The sequence below is a fragment of the Schistosoma haematobium genome, chromosome ZW (genome assembly GCF_000699445.3).
Source record: "Schistosoma haematobium chromosome ZW, whole genome shotgun sequence".
Classification (NCBI taxonomy): Eukaryota; Metazoa; Platyhelminthes; class Trematoda; order Strigeidida; family Schistosomatidae; genus Schistosoma; species Schistosoma haematobium.
Genome location: NC_067195.1, coordinates 13,486,316 through 13,507,102, shown reverse-complemented (window position 1 = coordinate 13,507,102; position 20,787 = coordinate 13,486,316). Strand labels below are relative to the sequence as shown.

The window sequence follows — 20,787 nt, the reverse complement described above, 5'->3', positions numbered from 1 at the left end:
GTTTATATTGAAATATAATACATTAGTTATAAGTAATGTAGAACCTGGCACACGTGTGAATGATCAGTTCAACTTCACATACCACATAAACACAGCGAGTAATTGAAGTAACAGCAACGTCATTGGTAGAAGAGAATATCAGGCATGAAAAATATAATTCAAGGAGGAAGAATAAAAAGATTTTAAGACTCAAAATCTTAGGGATTACAAAGAGTGAGTGCTTCTGTGTAAAATTCGCACAGATTCTGTTCCATATCATTCAACGTCTCAAACTATCGGTTACGACGACTGCACAGACGGCAACTTGCTAGTTTGCACCTACCATCACGGCTCAGTCAAACAGTTGCTGTATTCACGGACAAATGTTATGTCTTGGCTTGATCGCTCCTAGCTTTCTTCCAACCTACCTCTACACCAAGATAACATCGTACATCTACGTAGATGATGGTTGGGAGTGTGATACATGTTCCGACCACTTCAGTTGATGAAGGTCCACAGCATATTACCAACCAATTTTTTTACCTAGTACACTTTATCTAACCTCAGCATTGTTCAATTGGTGGTTCCAATACACTCAGGTGATGAAGTATTGCGTAACACTTAACTGTAATTAACTTTGTTCATTTATTTTCTGCTTACCATTTATATATTTCACCATTTCTCACTTTCACAATTGGTCCCATGCCACTTGAATTTATCTTCTCTCTACATCTAAATTTTTTTCACAATTTCACTTTTGAATTAAAGGATCAAATGCGCCGAATGGAAGAACGTGTAGAAGGTCTAAAAATCAACAGAAATACTGAAAGTGAAACGCGCTTAGATCGTTTACGTGAAGAGAATGCTCGTTTAACTGCACAAATCACTGTTTTAGAAGAACGTCTTAAAGAGGCTGATGCAAGGTCGAGCCGTGCATTAGAAGCTGAACGACAGCATATGCAATCAATTTTGGTTAGTCGATATTGGTTTCTTTTTTATCTCCTTAGTAAAACAGATACCTCAACATGATTATAAAATAGTATATTAGTAATATTTTTTTCTCAAGAAATCACTCACACTAAATGGTAAAATGTTAACAATTCATCTTTTTAAAAGAAACTTTTATTCTATATTCAGTCAGTCATTTAAAACGTAGGACCAGGGACATATATGCACCAGTCCAAGTTGCAACACCTCATTAGCACAACAAGATTAACACGAATAGTAGTGATATATAAAAGAAAGATTGTGTATAAGGATATAATACAGGAAGGGAGAATTAATTCGTAGAAAGAAAGGTATAGAGTAATTTTTATCTCACGTTTTAAGGGAAGACAAAGAGTGTATATACCCACGCAATTATGATCGATTCTGAGCCATGTCACCCAGAGTCTTCAACCGTTGATAACGATAGTCACGCGGACCCCAACCAAGTAGTCTGCATCTTCCAACATGGCTCAGACTAGAAGTTAGCGACTTCATAGACTGATGCCACGTTTTGGTTTGGCAGCCTCTAGCTTTCTTCCAACCGTGTCCAACACTAGTCAGTATTGCGCATCGTGGTAATCAGTATTCAGGCATACGTAACACGTGGCCCAACCATCTAAATTGATGGAGATATACAACCTCATCAACTGATTTACCGTTATTCCCTAATACCCTGCGTCTAACCTCTCTATTACTTACCCGGTGAACTCAGCAGATTCTGGCAATATTTCTAAGACATCTGTGATCAAATACTAGTAGTTTACGGGTATTCTCTCCCCTTAATGACCATGTTTTACAGCCGTAAAGTAGAACAGAACGAACTGCTGCTCGGTCTACTCGTCCTTCGATTGATAGACGGATATATCGCCTTCGCCATGGGTAACATAATTAATATTTCTAATCGTGACTTCCATTTGGCAATCAATACATGAGCTTTGGATACTGATTGTTTCATTTTAATATGTTGGACTCTTTCTCAATCGTTTGCATATATCCTTGCAATGATTCAGTTTATAGATCAATTACACCTTATTTTGTGAATGGATTGCCTTTAGGTTACTACTGAGCAACGATGGTGGGTCAGTGGTTAAAAGGCGTTCAACTTTTAGCTGTAAAGTTGCAAGTTGGAACCCCCTCTATTTTCGTTACTTTGGCTTAGACAATCGGACAGTATCATTAGCCTTCATATATAAAGTCGTATTCGAAGCCAAGTACACAAATGAGTACCTGGTAAATGAGTGAATAAATAAGACCTTCATGCTCATTGTCCTACATTCAAATGTAGCAATGTTTGATGTTAATATAGTGGCTAATTATGAAAATAGTAAGGATTATTCGTGTGTATAAGATCATTTTTCCTACTTTTGGGAATATTTCCACCAATAGTGTACTCCTCAGCATTAAGTGTTTATGTCATGCAATTGGTATGTATGTAGTTGTATATATGTATATGTATATGGTATGTATGTGTGCATGTGTGTTTGTATGAGCTTCTTAGTATGTAACAGATGATGGATTCATGTGACATATTTACATAGTTCGCCTATTGTTGTTCTATTTGTTTACTCATTGCATGGAAGACTTTTGGTTCTGGTTGCCAGTAGTAATCATCATTTTACACCCAAATTATTGGATAATGATGATCATAAAAGGAAAGAAATTTAGGCTGGTTATTTTCTCTCTCTGTAAAAACAATTATTTGTAGGAGAAATTTCGTTTTATGATTATGATATAGGCATATTGTTGAAGTAAAGTGATTGTTATTACTTATATATTTTGTCCAATTGTACATTGAGTACTCTAGTGATTATCATATATATACGACGTGGGCTATTTTTATCAAGATAGCTATCCGGTTACTTCCCTATCTAGCCTTTAGCTGTTATCCTCAAATCACTGTGATTATCAGTTACGTTTGATGGTCTACGTGGGGTTTCTCACAGGCCTTCACTTTGTTACGTGTGTCAATATTTATCAACACGACAACTCAGAATATTATTGTTGTCACGAACCGATCTGAGTTAAATAACCATTGAAAACCTGTATGTACTGGACAGCCGATTTGTCTAAGTATAGGACTCAGCAGTGCTTGTCTGAGGTTTGGCGACTGGGATTCGAACTCATGGCTTGCCCCGTTCACGAACTTTCAACTTCTAAACCACTGAGCTGTGGTCCAATCATGCACAGTTCTAACTTCAGTCTATCCACGATATTACACAACCACCCTCTGTTGTTTTCTCTGGGTACTTCCCTCATACGCGACACTATTGAACTCCACTTGTTACAGCTTCTCACTAGGATTCTGGAGCTTTCCTGTAGAAGATAGTCACTAGTAGTACGCATGTGATAATTATCGGTATGGAGTTTGTGATTTCAATAAAACTCTGTCTCCACAACCTCGTACTGTCAGTTAAGATAGCTGAAGGAGTAGGTGACAACTATAGTTCATTTGGACGTTCACCATTCAACTTTTATGACATCTCTAAATATTTTTCTGCTGAGACATATTATTGGTTTCACACCTATCTCATTGACAAGAGACTTTTTGCTTCAGTCGTGTTTCGTTTGAATTGGGAGATTTTTGAGTTGCAGTGTTTTTATTCTTATATCAGTGGTGCGCATTATGACCAGTGAGATGTTAAAAGGAGTCCACTAAAAATCAGTACCTATAATAAGTGGCATATTTTTCCATTCTGTATACTGTAATTGAAGTGAGTACTCATCTATGATTTTCTATCAGTTGATCGCTAATATTAACTGTTCGTCGATTTTTTCGGTATATTTTGTTTTATTGCCAAGTAGAGTTTATTTGATAGCATTGTTTTGTCTAGAATGACGGCTTCGCTGATCTTTAAAATTTTGGGTATGAGTTTTATGTACACTTTACTGTAATTACAATCCAGATATGTTTTCCAAGACAATCAGTAATGTTGTGCATATTTATACTAACAGCTACTAATTATTTTGTTTGTGTTCACCTGTGTTGAGGTTTTTGGAAGTATATCAGTTAGAGCATTACTGGTGATTTTACTGGAATGCGGTTGCAATTTGGACAAACTTATGTCAGACACAATCCCTGTTATCTTTAATTTCTGTCAAAAAATCTCCACTTTTTCTCAAAAAGAAATTTCTTGTGTACAACTCTTTACTTAAATCCAGGCGACACTTTGAAATAAGTATTTTGTATCCAACATTTGCGACCATCTTTCTGTTCAGTTTGTGGATGATTTTTATATATTCGAGTGGTTATCTTCACTAAAGATTTCATTTCAATTGTTTGGAATTATTTGTATTTGTCTGCTATGAACACGTTAATGTGTAACGCAACTTCAGGTAAGGTAAGGTCCTAGATGAAAAATACAAATCGGTAAAAGTATGATATAGGAATGGGCTTAAACAGACCACGACGGATTTTCAGCCAATTCTTTAGCTAATCAGAAAGCAACTTTTATAAATAAGATACTTTCTGGAAAAGAAAGTCCTAATATTGCAAAGTTTAAATGGGTTTTACTTTCTAAATAATTCTATTAAGGTTCTCTACAGGTTACTCTGCCTACAGATTGAAGAAACGATGACATAAATCTGTCTTTACGGATATAAAGTGTCCATCTTCTCGAACCCATATAAGTACCTAAATAGATTTGCAAGAGTCCCGATATTATTCCTAATGAGGATTAGGATAAGGAGTTAACAGTTGGGGTTTTCATCACTAACTGACAACAGCTATCATTCGAAAATGCTCTGTAGGCCATATGGATGAATGAATTTTGCTTAAAAATTCCTGAAGCGCTATTTTAGTTCGTTTATTAGATGAAGTGCCACCATGTTTAGGTTTGATTCAGTATTAAGGGTTTGGGGTTACTACTTAAAAATAGTGTCAATGTTTGCCTGTTGTAAACAATATATATTAGAAAACGTTCAACCTTCGGTACATTAAACACTATCAATTTTACTTTATGGTTGCAAAAACTAATTTACTGCTATGACTTTTAACATTTTGAGCATTGTATAAAGACATTTCTACTGCTCATCATTTATGGTATTTGAATTTCTCACATAAAGCTGACAGTTTTCTCGATCCTGATTAGCTTTTCCCTATATACCATACTTTTACCCCCACATCTAGTGGAAGTCGGAGGTTGAACTAAAATCTTTAATAAAAGTTATATTCTGATATACAGTACTCACTCACCAAATGAAAATAAATATGACTGAAAATGCTGGATACACCATGTACTTATTGAATGTTTGAAATGTTGTGGATAACATCAACCATATTATGGTATCATTGTGGTTTCATTTGAAGATGTGGGCTTTTATGGTTTAATTTTCAAGCGTCAAATACGGAACTACATTTTATCGAAGTTTTACTTAAACTCTATTTACATATCGGTTGGAACTTTTTTCAAGTGACTGTCAGGCTCTTTTCCATAACATATTTCATGATTCATTGATATTTCCATACTTTTTTTCTTTTCTGTCCAAACACTTTTTTAGTCACGCTCTTCGCGAGAACATACTCAAGAATCAGAAACGTTACGTGCTCGGATTATTTCTTTAGAAAGTGAATGTTCCGAATTACGTGTTCAGTCAGCTCGTATCAAAGCAGACAACCAAACGTATATTATTGTAGGTTGATGGAATATCTTTATTAATTTAAGTTAATATTTATGTACTGTAAATATTATATTTCTTTGGTAGCGATTTTTAAATGACGAATTTGTTTGAGTACTAACTAATTATATCATAACGTACCCTGGATTATTATCATCACTACTTGTGTATGTGAGAGCTGGGACACTACTCGGACGTTTAAACTGAGGTAGATGGTTCTCGAAGAACTATTAACGCTACAATGTCAAAAGACTGCCATCTTTACCAATTATATCCATACGTTATTCACTTGTAGAATTCTCTACTCATTGTATATCATTAGTTTAAACTCGGGTTTTCTAAAATCTTAGGTAAACGATCTACATTCGTACCAGATATCCTCTTTCGTAAAAACAAGCAATTCACTTCACGCGAATCTAATGGGTAGAATTTCATCAGAAGTTATGGACACGTGATTGTCTAAGAGTAGCGTAAAACTGATTTGTAAAAAGGGGTTAATAATTTCCAGTTGATTTTTCAATTCCTTTTCGATATCAATTGAAAATGGTAAATTTTATATACAAATCAGATTTGCTACTTTTTTATATTGAATATGATCTGACAAAGTTTTGTATTTGATCCATCAGTCTATCTACAAAAATATATACTTGTTTCAATGCTGTCAGTCGGTTAGTGTATAGGTAATCTGCTATGTCCGCGTCTCGTATTCTTATGTTCGAAAGAACGATTAACCACCGCAATTCCCACGACACGAAAATAAGAACACAAAGACTGGTTCAAGTGAAGATTTATTAACCCCAAATCACGACGACGACCTTAGTCGAAAATACACTCATACGTTAGTTATACACTTATTTTAATTAATAATTAGAATAAAATCACATATATGAAAAATACCCAGAGTTACAACAAATAACATGCTGCATATCATGCTGAGCATAGTTCATTTTAATGTAATTCAAGTATATCATATCTCCAACAAACATCACACTCAAATAAACTAATGTTATATCGAATAAAATATCATATTGGAAACCAAAACAAACACTACACTGAGTAATCATTACATCTCTGTGCTAATGTGATATGGCAACTCGAACTGCTGTACGTACGTACGAAGTTCTACGTTGTTACTGACTGACTGACTGAATCAATACATTGAATTAGAGTGGAAGTAATGTTAAACAAAAATTATAATGAGCAAAAGAATGCAATTTTACCTTTTCGTTCCACCATAACCTTCTCTTCTTTTTTGATGGAATACGCAGGAATAAGTTTTCCCTGGACAGTCCATTCGAGGGGTTGTTGTTCTTTATCGTACCCGCTAGGATCTTCCTTGCCGGTCGCGTAGTCGTTTCCTAGGTCTCAATGGGTTTTTCCAGCTTCATTTAAGAAATTGACCTAATTTATGCTCTGCTCTTTCGTTCAATACATATATGATTCTCCCTCCCCTGCGAAACAATGTTGGATCTTCATATAACTACGTTACAAATAATGTGACCTGAACTGTCTTAACACTACTCATACCTTCTTTATATGAGAGTATTGGAGCGTATGATCTTGACCTGTAAGGATAATATTATACACGGTGATTTTTCCCTTTCCTTTCATTATTCCGTCCATTATATTAATAAGCACATTTTACATTTAGACTTGTCAGTAAAAATGCATGTGATTCATGTAGGCTCTCTTTGTTCTCAAAACATTAGAATGGGATATTTCTACATACAGGGATATTGCAATTGGACTGACTTTGATGTACTAAAACAAGGTTTACCTTTTTGTATGTGACATTCAATTTGTCCGAATAAACAAAATAAATATCATCAGATGAGTTAAGTATTTTTAGATAACTGTAAGAAATACTGAAATTTGTTAACTACTCATCATAAATTTTCCGAAAACACTGGATAGTCTGTGCAAATTGATCGTATTTAAAATTTTTGGAGAAGTGAAATTGGCACACTTATTATCTTTATTTGACCTCAGCTTCCTGAGGTAAGCATGAACCTTTGACCCAGTCTGGTTCAGAGACTTTCATCTCAAACAAATCTTCATTTCTACCATTACAAGCATTGAGCATTACCCCGAATGTCGAACTGCCAGACTTTGGGACTAAATTTAAATTTTCCGATTGTGTGAACGACATCACTCTTGGGCATTCTGGTTTCGAGACTGTTTCGTGAACACTTGTTGTCTCAATTGATTCATCATAGCATTAGGTAGGGATTCTACGTGATATATTTGAGGTGTGAGAGCACTCACCATCTGCTACAATAATATCTGGAATTTGATCAGAATGTGACTTTTTTAGAACATATTTCTCACATTGACTAGAAGTGAATGGATTATGAGAATAAACATCATACCATCGGAAATATAGTTAGATTTGGACCCATTGAGAACTTATGCTTCATACTGACCAAGGTTTTCACTACAAACAGATACATTGTGAGAATAAGCAACATCTGGTATGATATCACCAGAATTTGTAGACCTTCTCCTCAATCACAAAACTGTTCTTTATTGCTGCAGGAAATGTATCAGTTACTTCGTTTAACGTATCTATAATTTTTGATTGCGATTCCGGATTCGATTTTCTGAGCATATATTCCTTCAATGCATCGGTGAGCATTAAATGAGATCTAATTTACACATCTTCATTAAACTGTAGCATTGATTTTACTTCTGAAATTAACATGTTCTTATACTAGTAACTGCGTTATTTGTTGTAGTAGCGACTTGATAAAAGAAAGCAGAGGTATATTTATAACTGAACATAACAGGTTTAGGGGTAGGTTGAACTGACAACGAAGTTATAACTTGGACCACATAGTTATGTTGAAAAACTGAAACTGGTAAATTGATCCCGTTGGCAGTTGTCATGTCTTTCTTTATTCCACAATCCCCATCACCATTTGTTATGCCAGTGTCGCTTATTCCTATGCTCGGAAGAACGAGGAACTACTACATAATCCTTTAAAAAAAAGCATTGTAGACTAAATCTGAGTCTTTAAATCTTTACTAAATCTATATACTACAACATTTACGAAAAGACGAATAGTTTGTAAATAGAGTGAGTGACTTATTGACTTGGATTGTGGCTGGCTGTAGGATCTTTGGCGCGTTTCGTCTTATTTAGAACTCTTCATACCCATTGAACTAGTTAATAGGTATCTGAACTTAGTAGCTTAATGAATAACATGTTAACATTCAAGTCTCTGTGTGAACAATAACAGTAGGATAATTTCATCCTACCAACAAGTCTCAACTAGAACAAAGGTCATATTCTAAACTTCACTGCTAGCCATGGTACAAATAAACTAAAAACGTGTAACAGAAGACAATATCGAGACGATCCGTTCAGATTGGGCACAGATATTAGTAGAAATCGGCTAACTGCAGCCAGAAACGGGCGAAATTACAAATCTTTACAAATAGTATAGTTAGCTGCTTACAAACACTCTTCAGTCAAACAAAAGACGTGTGAGAGAATAATTGTCGAAAGAAGTTCGTGTATCTTTGTAGATAAAGTCCAAAGACAATGAGTGGTTACGATAACCTTAAATCCATTTGTTTTCTTTTAGGCAATCGGTTTTTGATTGTTGTACATGTGCGCTTATGTGCGTCTTTCTATTGTTCCTCAGGTTATTGTTTCTAACACATTTAAATATAAAGAACATGAATAATATCCGAACAAATTATTTCAGTATGCATGTGTTTGTGGAGATTGTTTTCATTTTGCATCATGAATTAACTTTAGTGAGACAATTACTAGAAACCATAAAGTACCGGGAAGTTGTTTCGTCTTAGTATGGGATTCTCCACATTGCGTATTCACATTATCACCGTGGGTCGAATCCGGGAATTTTAGGTCTGTTGGAATGGCTTTTGATAAACACAAAGTAGCCGAAGAGTCTCCACTCAGTCAAAATCTGATGAAGCTTTCTAGAATATCAGCACAGCATACTGCGATCACTGAATTTGGATTCAATGATTTACATTCTTAAATTCAAGTTGTTTCTTTTAAAAATATCTAATGTTTCCACTTAGGCAAGTCTTTTACCCCTCATGGAACATAGGCCACTGAACTAATGTTCACAGAGTCTAGTAAAATTAAGATGCCTTATGGTTTTATCTTTGCTGAAAAAGAAATATGTTCTAAAAGTTGTTTCTATGGGTTGGTCAGATATAGGTCAATATATATGTGTATACATATATAGTTTATATCAAGAATCAATTTAAGTCAAATAACCATTGAAAACATGGAATTACTGGATGACCGTTTCGTTCAACCACAGGACTTCAGCAGTGCACATCCACGAATTCACAACCGAGGTTCTAGGCCAGAACCTTCAGTCTCTCGTGCAAACGCTTTAACTCTAGATCACTGAGCCGGGATCCAATGGTGTACAGTTTTAAATTAAGTCAATTCACGATACCTTTCTCACACCCGCTTTATTTGTCTTTGTATTCCTGTCGAAAGTTTATTTTTTCTGTTCACCTCTGACCGCATGGGTGGTTGACATTTACTGTATAGGTTCGTAAATAGGGTCTGTGTTGATATTTCTATTGATAACTAAAAATTTACCTGAATACCCATGCTTACAGAGAATCCTCTAGGATTCTTTGTATTTCGTCGTTTCATGATTTTGACGTTCTTCTCTTGATTGAATTTATATCCGTTAATGCTAACATACATTGATATAAGTGAACATTTCATGTCGTTTTTATTTCCGGTTTATATTCATATATGAAAACACACACAATTTCAATGCATATCTGTTTATATTTTTACTTATAAGTTTTATAACTTTTGTCTTATTTATTTCTGCTCTAAAAATATCCATCTCGCCATGGTGTTTAGGATCTTCGAAGAACCAATGAACAATTAACTGAATCACAAGAACAAGCACGTAGTTTTCAAGAAGAATTAAAATCATTAACGACTAAACATACTAGAGAAATGGAAGTTCTTCGAAAAGATCGTGATCATGCGGTACATGTAAGTTGCTACTTACTTGGGTTTAATTAATACTTGATTGTTTTCGTTATGATTTCTGATAATAATTAAATAAATAAAGGATTATTTGAATGGTTTTTGTGAAGAATAATTTCTTAATTTTTAGACTGTATTCGTCTGAACTTCGCCAGTCACAACTAATTACTTCAAGATGTTCCTCAAGTTTGAGTGAGAAGTCGTAACTGTGATGGAGTTCAGATTTGTTAATAATAAAACGATTCTCACCTAGGACATCGGGAGATTGTGGTACCATATCACAAATTGATTAGTAAAACATGACTAATCCACCGAATTCGGTGTTTTAAGATGGTGATACCAATTGAATTGTTAGTTTGTCAGAATGAACACTGTCAAACATCGGTATTGTCACCGGATATCGGCAATTCTTCTGAGAATTCGATGTTTGAGCACAGAGAATCATCAAATATCCGAGCTCGGGATGGTTTTAAAGGATCTAACACATGTGCTATCACGGATACCGATGTTTACAGTCAAAGTAACATCATGATTTCCTCAAAGACTGCTCAGTTCAGCTTGAGGATTTATGGCTTTTACCATCCATTGACTGAATCTCATCTGCCGTTTCGCCAGTAGCACTTACATGACTACTCGGATACATAAATGTCTCTGCAGGTATAAGGTTCTGTCATCTTTTGAGCATTAGTTTGCGTTTCAGCAGTTCAAAATGTTTGTCATATGTATGGATATAAATTAGTTAGTCCCTTTTTAAGGATTGAGAGGATGATCACTTCATTTTGAGATTATGGAGTTTTGAATATATGTTTTAGACACATACCTTGATATCAAAATTTTACAAATACATAGTCTTATCCGTCTGTTGTTCTATGTGCATCAGTGTGCATACATTGGAAGAGGAAGGTTTAAATGGCACATGTTGATTCAACTTTATTGAGACCAACGAAGTCACTGTCAACAAAACCAGAGTGCACTAGCCAGCTGCTTTGTCCTAGTATAGTATTCCTCAACTGCTATACATCCATCCAGCCTGTGATCGACTGGTAAGACTTTCAAGGTTTTTAACCAGTACAGTCACAAGATTGTCGTCTATTATTTACAAATCCACAACTTTAATCAAATCTTGATATAACACAAAGTTCATTGTTAGGTACTCGTCTCACGATTTCTAAAAGTCTTGAATTTGATGCACACCTAAGTTTTAGGTGTGCCTCCTCTACTAGTTATCCAATTGCTTTAAGTTCCCAATCATACACCAAATTTAGTCAATCAGGGATAAATATATCATACACTAATTGTATTAAGAAAAAAATGCAATAATCATGTACTAGGGAAAATATGTAGTATTATGTACTTATATAAAAAAGTTTTGTATTGTGATGTGAGTAATAAACAAACTAATCTTCACGGTTTATGTGCAAAATAAAAAAACACATTAAGAATTGAAAACATGTAGTCTATGTATATTGAGTTGTAGTGAATAAAAAGAAAGTATGTATATTGTACGGATTGAATAGTGATAATAATAATAATTTTAATAGTGAGAGGAAAAAAATAATGTTCTGAATTTTCTAATTCATTTTTCTGTGGGAAGTTTTTTTTGTTAAAGTACTAAAAATGAATGTAAGTACATGAGAAAACAATGATCTACTTAACTTATGCCTACCAGTAATTGGTATCAAGTTAGTAGTATTAGTAGTAGTGGTGCTATATAACAATTGATATTGTTTTTTTTCTTTTCTACAAGAATTACTAAATTTTTAAAAAAAAACAACACACTAAAAACTACATTTATGTGATGAAATTGTAGTTAGTTATTGGACTACTCGATATTGTGTTCTCAGAGTTAAGTGGTTGAGTTGTAGAGATTTCAATAATTGTTCTGGACAATACTAGCAGTGTTTACTTCATATAAAGTTTAATTTATAAATATAGTGATAATGGAAGCTACAGAGTTAAGCTAATCTGGTTCAAAAATGCAATGTCACGAAAAAATCCACTTGTACTGGAAGTCTTCTCCATTATTTCGCAATAAATCATGTACTATTAAAACCCAACTCTACATATAATTCTTTCGTTCTGATAGTGGGGATTTCAACTAATTCACTTAATAATCTTGTCGTTTAATTTATTTCATTCAGAAGTTTTTTGTGGGGGTGAGATTAGATGAAGGTTGTTACTGGTTCCAGAAATCTACACATACGTGGATGTATTATGACTAGATTGTACTCAATTTGTAATTGGTCCCACTGAACTTCAGGTAAAAGAAAATGCGATAATATGCATAAAGATGTGGTTAAGTCGAAAAATACCTAAATATTATTCCTATTTGTGTATTAGTTTCTTTTTAAAATATATCTATGAATTATGTTCAGTCACCTTAATTTATAGCTTCTTTTTATAGGAGTATTTGGGATACACTGTTGAGAAGTATAACACTGTTACCTTTTTTATGGCTTCTGATATTTTCAGAAATACAACATACTTCTAAACTCATCTACTTCACTTTTTCTTATAGTTGTGAATAAGTAGTAATAATATTGCATTGTGTATATTTGGTTTGTTTTTTCCAGTTAATCGCTGATAATGATGCTTTTCTTCTATTAGTTGATCGTATAAGATGCATTTAACACATCTTACGTTTGTTTATAATTCTGAAACTGCTTTCACTTAGCTTTAGTTGTATCTCATTGATTCTGTTTACAATTTTCGAAATTTTACTGAGATGACAAAATGGCCTAAATTAGACGACCACTGAAAATCATGGAGGACTGACTGGACAGCTGTTGAATGCTTGCTTAGAGGTCTAATGGTTAAATGGTCAGTGCGATACCTGAAGGTCCTAGGTTTGATCATTGGTAAGATTGTGGATGCACATGTTAAGATGAAATAGATGTTCAGTACTCCCTGGTATTCACCGGTTGCCTAACTTATGCCGGTTCGTGATCTTAGTATAATTTATTATTCCCCAAGATCCCCCCTATACAGATAATCTTTAAAATATACGTAATATTAGATAGTTGCCGCTCTATTTCGCAAATTAATAAAAGCTTAAGTCGTGCCATTTGACGACAGCTCGACAATTCTATGGGTTGATTAGTTTTAGCGAAACGTGACGGCTGAGTTCAACCACTGGAGGGTGCTAATTATGCACTGCTGTATGGTCTTGTACTAGTACGAAACAAGCTGCTTAATTCTCTGACGTTTTCAATAATACCGCTGTAAAACAATGTAATAGGCAGGAGGAATGCATATATATTACGAGAAGTATTTACAGAATACATACACATAGTCTTTAATCGTCCATTTGCATCTTTCGGTGTGGCCTCCAAATTTCCTGCCAATCCCATGCTTTCGATGCACCGAGTGTCTTCACTCCATCTGACAATTGCTGCAACTTTGATGCCACATTCCCGTTGCACACTACTTACAAACAACCTTGTGATTGGCATCCACCACATCCCAATTGTGATCATTCTATTATGAATACAGGCTACAGATCAAAAATTACATCCACAAACAATAATTTATATATATGTGCTTCTGTTTATATTTAGGTATTAGAAGAGCTGAATGGTTCTATGGGTGGTAAACGAAGAAGTCGAGTCGGTTCAGGTTCGGGTACACTTACAGCAGCCGCAGCTAGCACTGGTTCAACTGAAGTGTTAGCACGTTATCAAGAGGTTCAAGAAATTGTTCGTCGACTAACTGCTGAAAATAAAATATTACGACAACAAGTGGAAGAAGCTCAAGAAGAATTACTTACACAATCACTTCAACAAGGTCAAAGCTTAATACGTTCATCAGAGAAAAGTTGGGCTTCTGAAATAGATAATTGTACTAAAGAAGAGGTATGGTTCTAATTAATTTTTTATTGGATTTGGATTTATACGTATATATAAACCTAGTTTACTCATATGTAAAAGTTCAATGTGGCTATAAATGGAATCGTGGAGTTTGAACGTCAACACTAGGATACAGGTACATTCGGTTGACGAGGTTGAAATTAGACGAAACGCACTGTCTGAATTCTACTGCTAGTCACTATCCAACTGTGCCCCCAAAATGCTTGTGACTAGTCCGACCAGTATGTGCATATACTAAAAGAAACTGATCAGTCGCAGTCCTTAACTCAGACAACTGAATTTTAACCAAACTTTTTCTGAAAGAAACTAATTTACCTAATACAATCTTGTGTACTCAGTTTTGAACAACATTTGTTTATATGATGGTTGATAAAGTATGTGGTGTGCGTATCTGTGTGTATGGGAGTCGAAACTACAACCTGTGAGTTAAAAATCATGTTTTTTTAAAAACCACTCATCTATTGTTTCACATAGCGTAATATAATATTACTCATTTCTAGAGAATACTTTACTCTTTGTTACCATCAATTTTGTAATCAATCAATTTATGCTTATTTACAGTCAATTAAGTTTAAAATAAATGAATAATATTTGTGACCGGATAAAGTCAAATACTATCTATGTATAATAACTCCTATCATCATTTACTTCTATCAGATTATATCATATAGTGCGATCAACTTACAGATCAATCGACAGTAGATAGTATACTTAAGAAATTAAATTTGTTTTCAGCGCCATAAATTGTTAGGCGTTTATTTTTGGTGTAGGAACTCGCAAGATATTTAAGGCTTGTTGCAATTATTTTGTGGTCAGGAGTAATCACTAGAAAACCCTGGACTTAGGTCACGTGCTAGTTACCGCTCATCAGTAAGGAATACCTGTAATCTTGAGGAAACATATGGTCCCTGTAGGATTCGAACCGGCGTCATCTAGTTTCACAGTCTGAGATGTCACCAGTATTGAGCTATTTGGGACGCGATTAACCTCTTATAGAACCGGTATATTTACAGTTGTAAGTGTTTCTGGTATCTCGTTATTTTCATAACTGAACTGAATAGTTGAAAAGATGACTCAATATTAATTGTCTTCGGATATTGGTTATGTTACGAATCAATGTATATATATATATATATATATATATATATATATATATATATATATATATATATATATATTAGTATAGTGCAATAATACACTTCATTGATCGGAATGATGTGTACATATTGATCATGTGATGCTTGATTTGTGTGCGTCTACATGATCTTACACACATATGCATGTATATAAATGTATGTAAGAGAAGAGCATTGTATCTTGTGTGTTATAAAATCATCTCTTCATTAGTTAAACAAAGCATAGTAAAATAGTTTCAATAATTAATGTGTTGATGCCATTTCACTGTTACTGTTCAACTTATTATCTTTTGTAACGAATAAGATGATGATGAACAAGGTGAAAAAATCAATAAAGTTTTGCTTGCTAAAGTCTTTGCTCTTCATATATATATATTCAGATCATTGTCATAACTTGTTAATTTACGTGTTGTACTCATGACATTAGCGGCTGAGGTTTTTTTTTAAAATGGAATTTTACCTAAATTGTTGTCTGGTCAGTCAACTGATAATGATCTCGTGTTCAAAGGTATCAAACACTGAATGATAATCAATGCATATACTTTTTGGTACTAGGTTCTAGGAGATGGTCTTGAATCTTTCAAGGTCCTCTGTGTTCAACCATCTACCTTAATTTGCTATTACTAACTAGCTTTATTATTTCAATTACTAATAAACTAATGGAATGGTGACTTAATAGTTAAGGGCATTAGACTTTCAGTCGTCTCAGGTTAGAGCCACGCTTCACCTACTTCGATTAGATCAATTGGCTAGTATCATTAGCTGTTACAGTTAGGGTGTTTCACACTCAGATATCCAGTGAATGTGTTAGTTTAATTTTTAAGTAGAGCAGTAGTTAAGATGTTAAAAATCTGACTTCTAAACAATAGATCCGTACCTCTTACTCTAATCACCTTGGCTAGAACACTTGAATAACATCAGTCTAGAAAATTGTAGCTCAAATTTAACTAGACAAAAATGTGTATATTTACTACTATTTAGTGTAGGATCCTGTTGGAAAATGGGTCACAGTCTGTTTGATTGAACTATTGATTTGTACCGTATTAGCTTATTACAAATTTGTAGTTAGTGCCTCCAAAATAAATCAAAGTATTATTTTAAGAGGTATTATTTATTAGAAAAAATAATGACAAAAGTATAACGTTTTAAATCTAATTAACTAGTGTGCAATTTCAATATACAAAATAGTTAATTATTGTATTTAAAAAATACCCTTATTTCATATTATTATGCTCAATCCAATAAATGTTAGTGTAATAGTAGTTTTTAATATTGTTTCCTACGGACCATTCGGGTTTCATCCGAATTGCGTTTTGTCGATAAATCATGTGTTGTTAGTATTCTGACTGAATATACTCATTTATTCTAAACTACATTTTCAACGGAAGAATCTTCAGTGAATCAACATAGCAATTAACAAATGAGTCCACTGTGTCTGGATTCTATTGTGTATGTACTTTGTGCAAAATATTTAACTCACAGTTAAAGCGACATGAATACTCGTAAATAAAACTGACGCTAATAAATATGTGGGTTTAAAATATACTTCAAGTTTACAATATTAATGTTGATCACTGTCCAGTAATTCTAATCTGAGATAAATATAAATTAGGTCAGGCACTTTTATACAACTTTAAAAGGTGTTATATAATGGATGAAATCCTCGACACAATGAGTAGTCCAACCTCAATACTAATATCAATAGGCAGGTCTTTGTCAAATCAGTAGGTTTTTTTATCGATATGTTAATGAGAACATGACTTTGTAGCAGTTGACACTTGTGAATGCTATGGGTCGTTTACTGGTAAAAACCATTCAGCTCTCGACCTGTATGTCATAAATTTAAACTAATATTCGCGTACTTAAGTTTCGGACTATCAGGTAGCAGCAGTAGTGTAGCTTCAAGCTGAGTACAGAAATCTTTACTTGAAGAATAAGTTGGCATAAGATACTTCATTCTTTCAAGTGGTTGAAAGCAGCTGTCAAAAAACTCTAGACCTAGGTCTCTGTACTAATCTGCGCTCGTTAGAATGGTGTGTCTACTTGTTTAGTCGGCTTTCCGAGAGCTGCAACGGAGCCTCCAGAGGCCCTAAAGGAGCCGAAGAGTCCTAGCCAATCAGAGCATGATGGAGCTTTCTAGAATATCAACGTGGCGTGCTACTATTAGTCAGTAGCATAATGTCTTTTAGCGGATTGGCCAAAATATGATGTTGATTTAACAAATGTTAACATTTATGAATACCCGTGTTTTTCTGTACGAAAATGAACCTTTGGAGTAAAGTGTTTTTCGTTTATTTTGCGCCTTTTCTCTTGAGTTCAGGTAGCTGCGTAGTTTTAGCTTAGGAATCGAATAAAGCGTTCAAATTAACAAGACTTATCAATACTATCTTGATTAAGCTGATACTCCATGATGTAGTTGGACTTGTGTCACTCAGTTTCGCAGTCCGAAACGTTTTTATTGAATCTATTTGGGCCTCGATTTACCTATAGGATTGAGGTTGTATTCACAATTAATTTATCACTAATCATGATTCACTAGCTCTGTATATATATACCATGGAAACTTGATGCAGTAGTAGGAAGGCCTATGAAAAACAGCTAATGTCTTCAACATTTTCCATGTTGTTTACAATCTACCTACGTGTGTTGATCTGTAAATATTTATTTATAATCATTAATTATTTTAGGTTGTCGAATTATTATCCAAAGAGAAATATGCAAATGAACAACTGCGTAAATATATTGACGATTTAATTACACGAATTATTGAGCGACATCCATCATTGTTGGAGATTGCAAGTGGAGGGGGTGGATCATAGATTCATGCTGTCTATGAGTGTTTGCCGGTCCATCCAACTAACTAACTGATTTACTTATTACTTGGATAAAACTATACATATACAACTTTGTAAAAGAGATATTTTCTATTTACTTATATATATATATATATATATATATATATATATATATATATATATATATATATATATATATATACTTATCTATAAATTTTATTTTCAATAGACTACTAATAACACCGAAAATACATATCATCAATTTTTTTTCTATCATAAACAAAGCATACTGATAACAAGTACATAACCATATATGTTGTGAAGGAAGTGTTTTTATATTTCTTTGTTCATTCGATTGTGAAACTCCTTTGTCTTTCGTGTCTCTCATTTTGTTATTATTATTTTCGTTCAACTATTTGTCATGTATGTTCTCTCTTTTGTTTGAAAAATGAAATCATCATCATTATTATGTCAAGCGTAACCAGAACATAGTGACAGTTAATTGCACATATTATCATTAATATTCCTACTAATAAGCTGTTTTTAGATTGTTGAATATGTTTTCACTAAGTGTGAAATGAAATCTAGTGATGCAAGCACTATAAAATTGCTTGTTCATCCTTACATTTTATGCCAGATTAACACGTAAATATTATCAGGATAATGTAAACATTCTGTGATTATTTAAAGTGTTTATGATTTTTTAAGTTTTTTTCTCTGTACTACTACTACTACTACTACTACTACTACTACTACTACTACTACTACTACTACTACTACTGTGTTTCATTGTTATATGCCTTTTTGTTCAACCATCAGTACTAATGTTAATAAAATAAAGTTGGTCTCTTTCTTGGAATTATTTTTGCTCAAAAACAAATAGTTTATTTCATTCCCATGTCTTTGTTTTGCTGAACCCTAATTGATTTGAAGTAACATGATCATATTTCATTCGACCATCTATAATTTCTAGTCTTGTTTCCTGCGTGACATTTTGTGTGACGATTGTAGGAGAGTGAGAGAAGGGTGCTTCATTTCTTACGTTCATGGAATTATAGAAAATACTTTGTTTTTGCTTTTTTGATTTTGGGATCACCATTCATTAACATACTACTACCAATGCTATTAATACTATGCCTTTTTTCATGAAAACTTCCATTTATTGTTGAACTTATTACGATGATGAAATCATACTTAGTCCTTTGCCAATTTTACTTTTGTACTGTTCTTATTTCTTGTTGGTATCGATTTTCTTACCTTCATAGTCATACATAGCCATGGAAATGCTTCAAACGTAATCTGTTAACTGAATCCTTGTTTTTTTTTTTAAAAAAAAGATATAATATATGTACACATATATCATAGTGTATTTTTACTCTGCCTTTACCTTCCTCTTTTTATATTCATTTAATCTAACTGGGATGTTGTCTCTCGTCTGTTTCCTTGATAAATTCGATGCTTTTTTAGTTTACTTACTGACTTCTATGTTGTTTTCAATATTATTCAATTTTAAGCATACATACCTTGTAAAGAACTAGTGATTAGTTGCTTGTTTTTCATCGGTTGTCTGTTTTTTAAATCCAATTTATTTAGGTATGTTGATGTGAACAGAAGTAAGCATCAAATTAATGCTCTATAATATTTCTAAACATTATTAAAGACCTGTATACATCAGATAACAACAGCTGACGGACGGATTTGTGTCACGTTCATTACCCAAAATACACATTTCCGATTTTTTTGTTTTGATAAATATCAGCATCAACTCAACGTTTACTATTATTAGTAGTAATATCTGCTGTTATGCAGCATATAAACATAAGAACTACTCTATTGTGTATTACTGTTACTATTGTTATTTCTTTTACACACATATTCATCATTCTTTTGTATAGATAACTATTTGTTTGTGACGTTTTTTCATTACCGGATTTACTACTATTATAGAGACGATCTTGTTGATCACGAGGTTGTAAACACCAGTTTAAGTTGTTTACTTTTCATCGAATTAGCAAAATACTCAATATTTTCATTCGATCGGTCTAATATTTTTTCGTTATTAATCTTTTCCCCACCTTTGTTGACAAATGTTCTATTTTTTTTAAATAATAGATTCACATATAAACAAACAAATATATATGGTTTATTATTAAATATATGTTTAATTGTTGATTACATGGTATTTTTAGTGGAGATTGATAGTTTATGTGTTGTAGAACTAATTTTAGAATCAACCAGATTAAAGCACAAATGTTTCGGTTTTTAAAGCGAGACTCATCAACAGCCTGCACTCAACACTACAGTTCACTGTTTTACATTTATTAATCTGTGAACGAAATATGTGCACGCGATTTCAACTCGAATAGTTTAATAACACCAATCCGACTGAAAGGTCAAGTATACAAACTTCG

The 20,787-nt window shown here is 33.5% G+C and overlaps 1 protein-coding gene across 2 annotated transcripts in view; it reads left to right on the top strand.

Annotated features, from left to right (window-relative positions):
* Window positions 1–20,527, top strand: part of MS3_00002814 (uncharacterized protein) — a 33,294-nt gene extending 12,767 nt beyond the window's left edge. The window contains exons 6-10 of one of the 2 annotated variants that reach the window (XM_051210454.1): window positions 748–951; window positions 5,464–5,595; window positions 10,448–10,585; window positions 14,137–14,430; window positions 18,269–20,527. In XM_051210454.1, coding sequence (XP_051070447.1) covers window positions 748–951; window positions 5,464–5,595; window positions 10,448–10,585; window positions 14,137–14,430; window positions 18,269–18,400 — 900 coding nt within the window. In that variant the 3' untranslated portion in view covers window positions 18,401–20,527. The remainder of the gene's footprint in view (window positions 1–747; window positions 952–5,463; window positions 5,596–10,447; window positions 10,586–14,136; window positions 14,431–18,268) is intronic. The other variant, XM_051210453.1, reaches the window with a different exon arrangement.
* The last annotated feature ends 260 nt before the right edge of the window (window positions 20,528–20,787 follow it).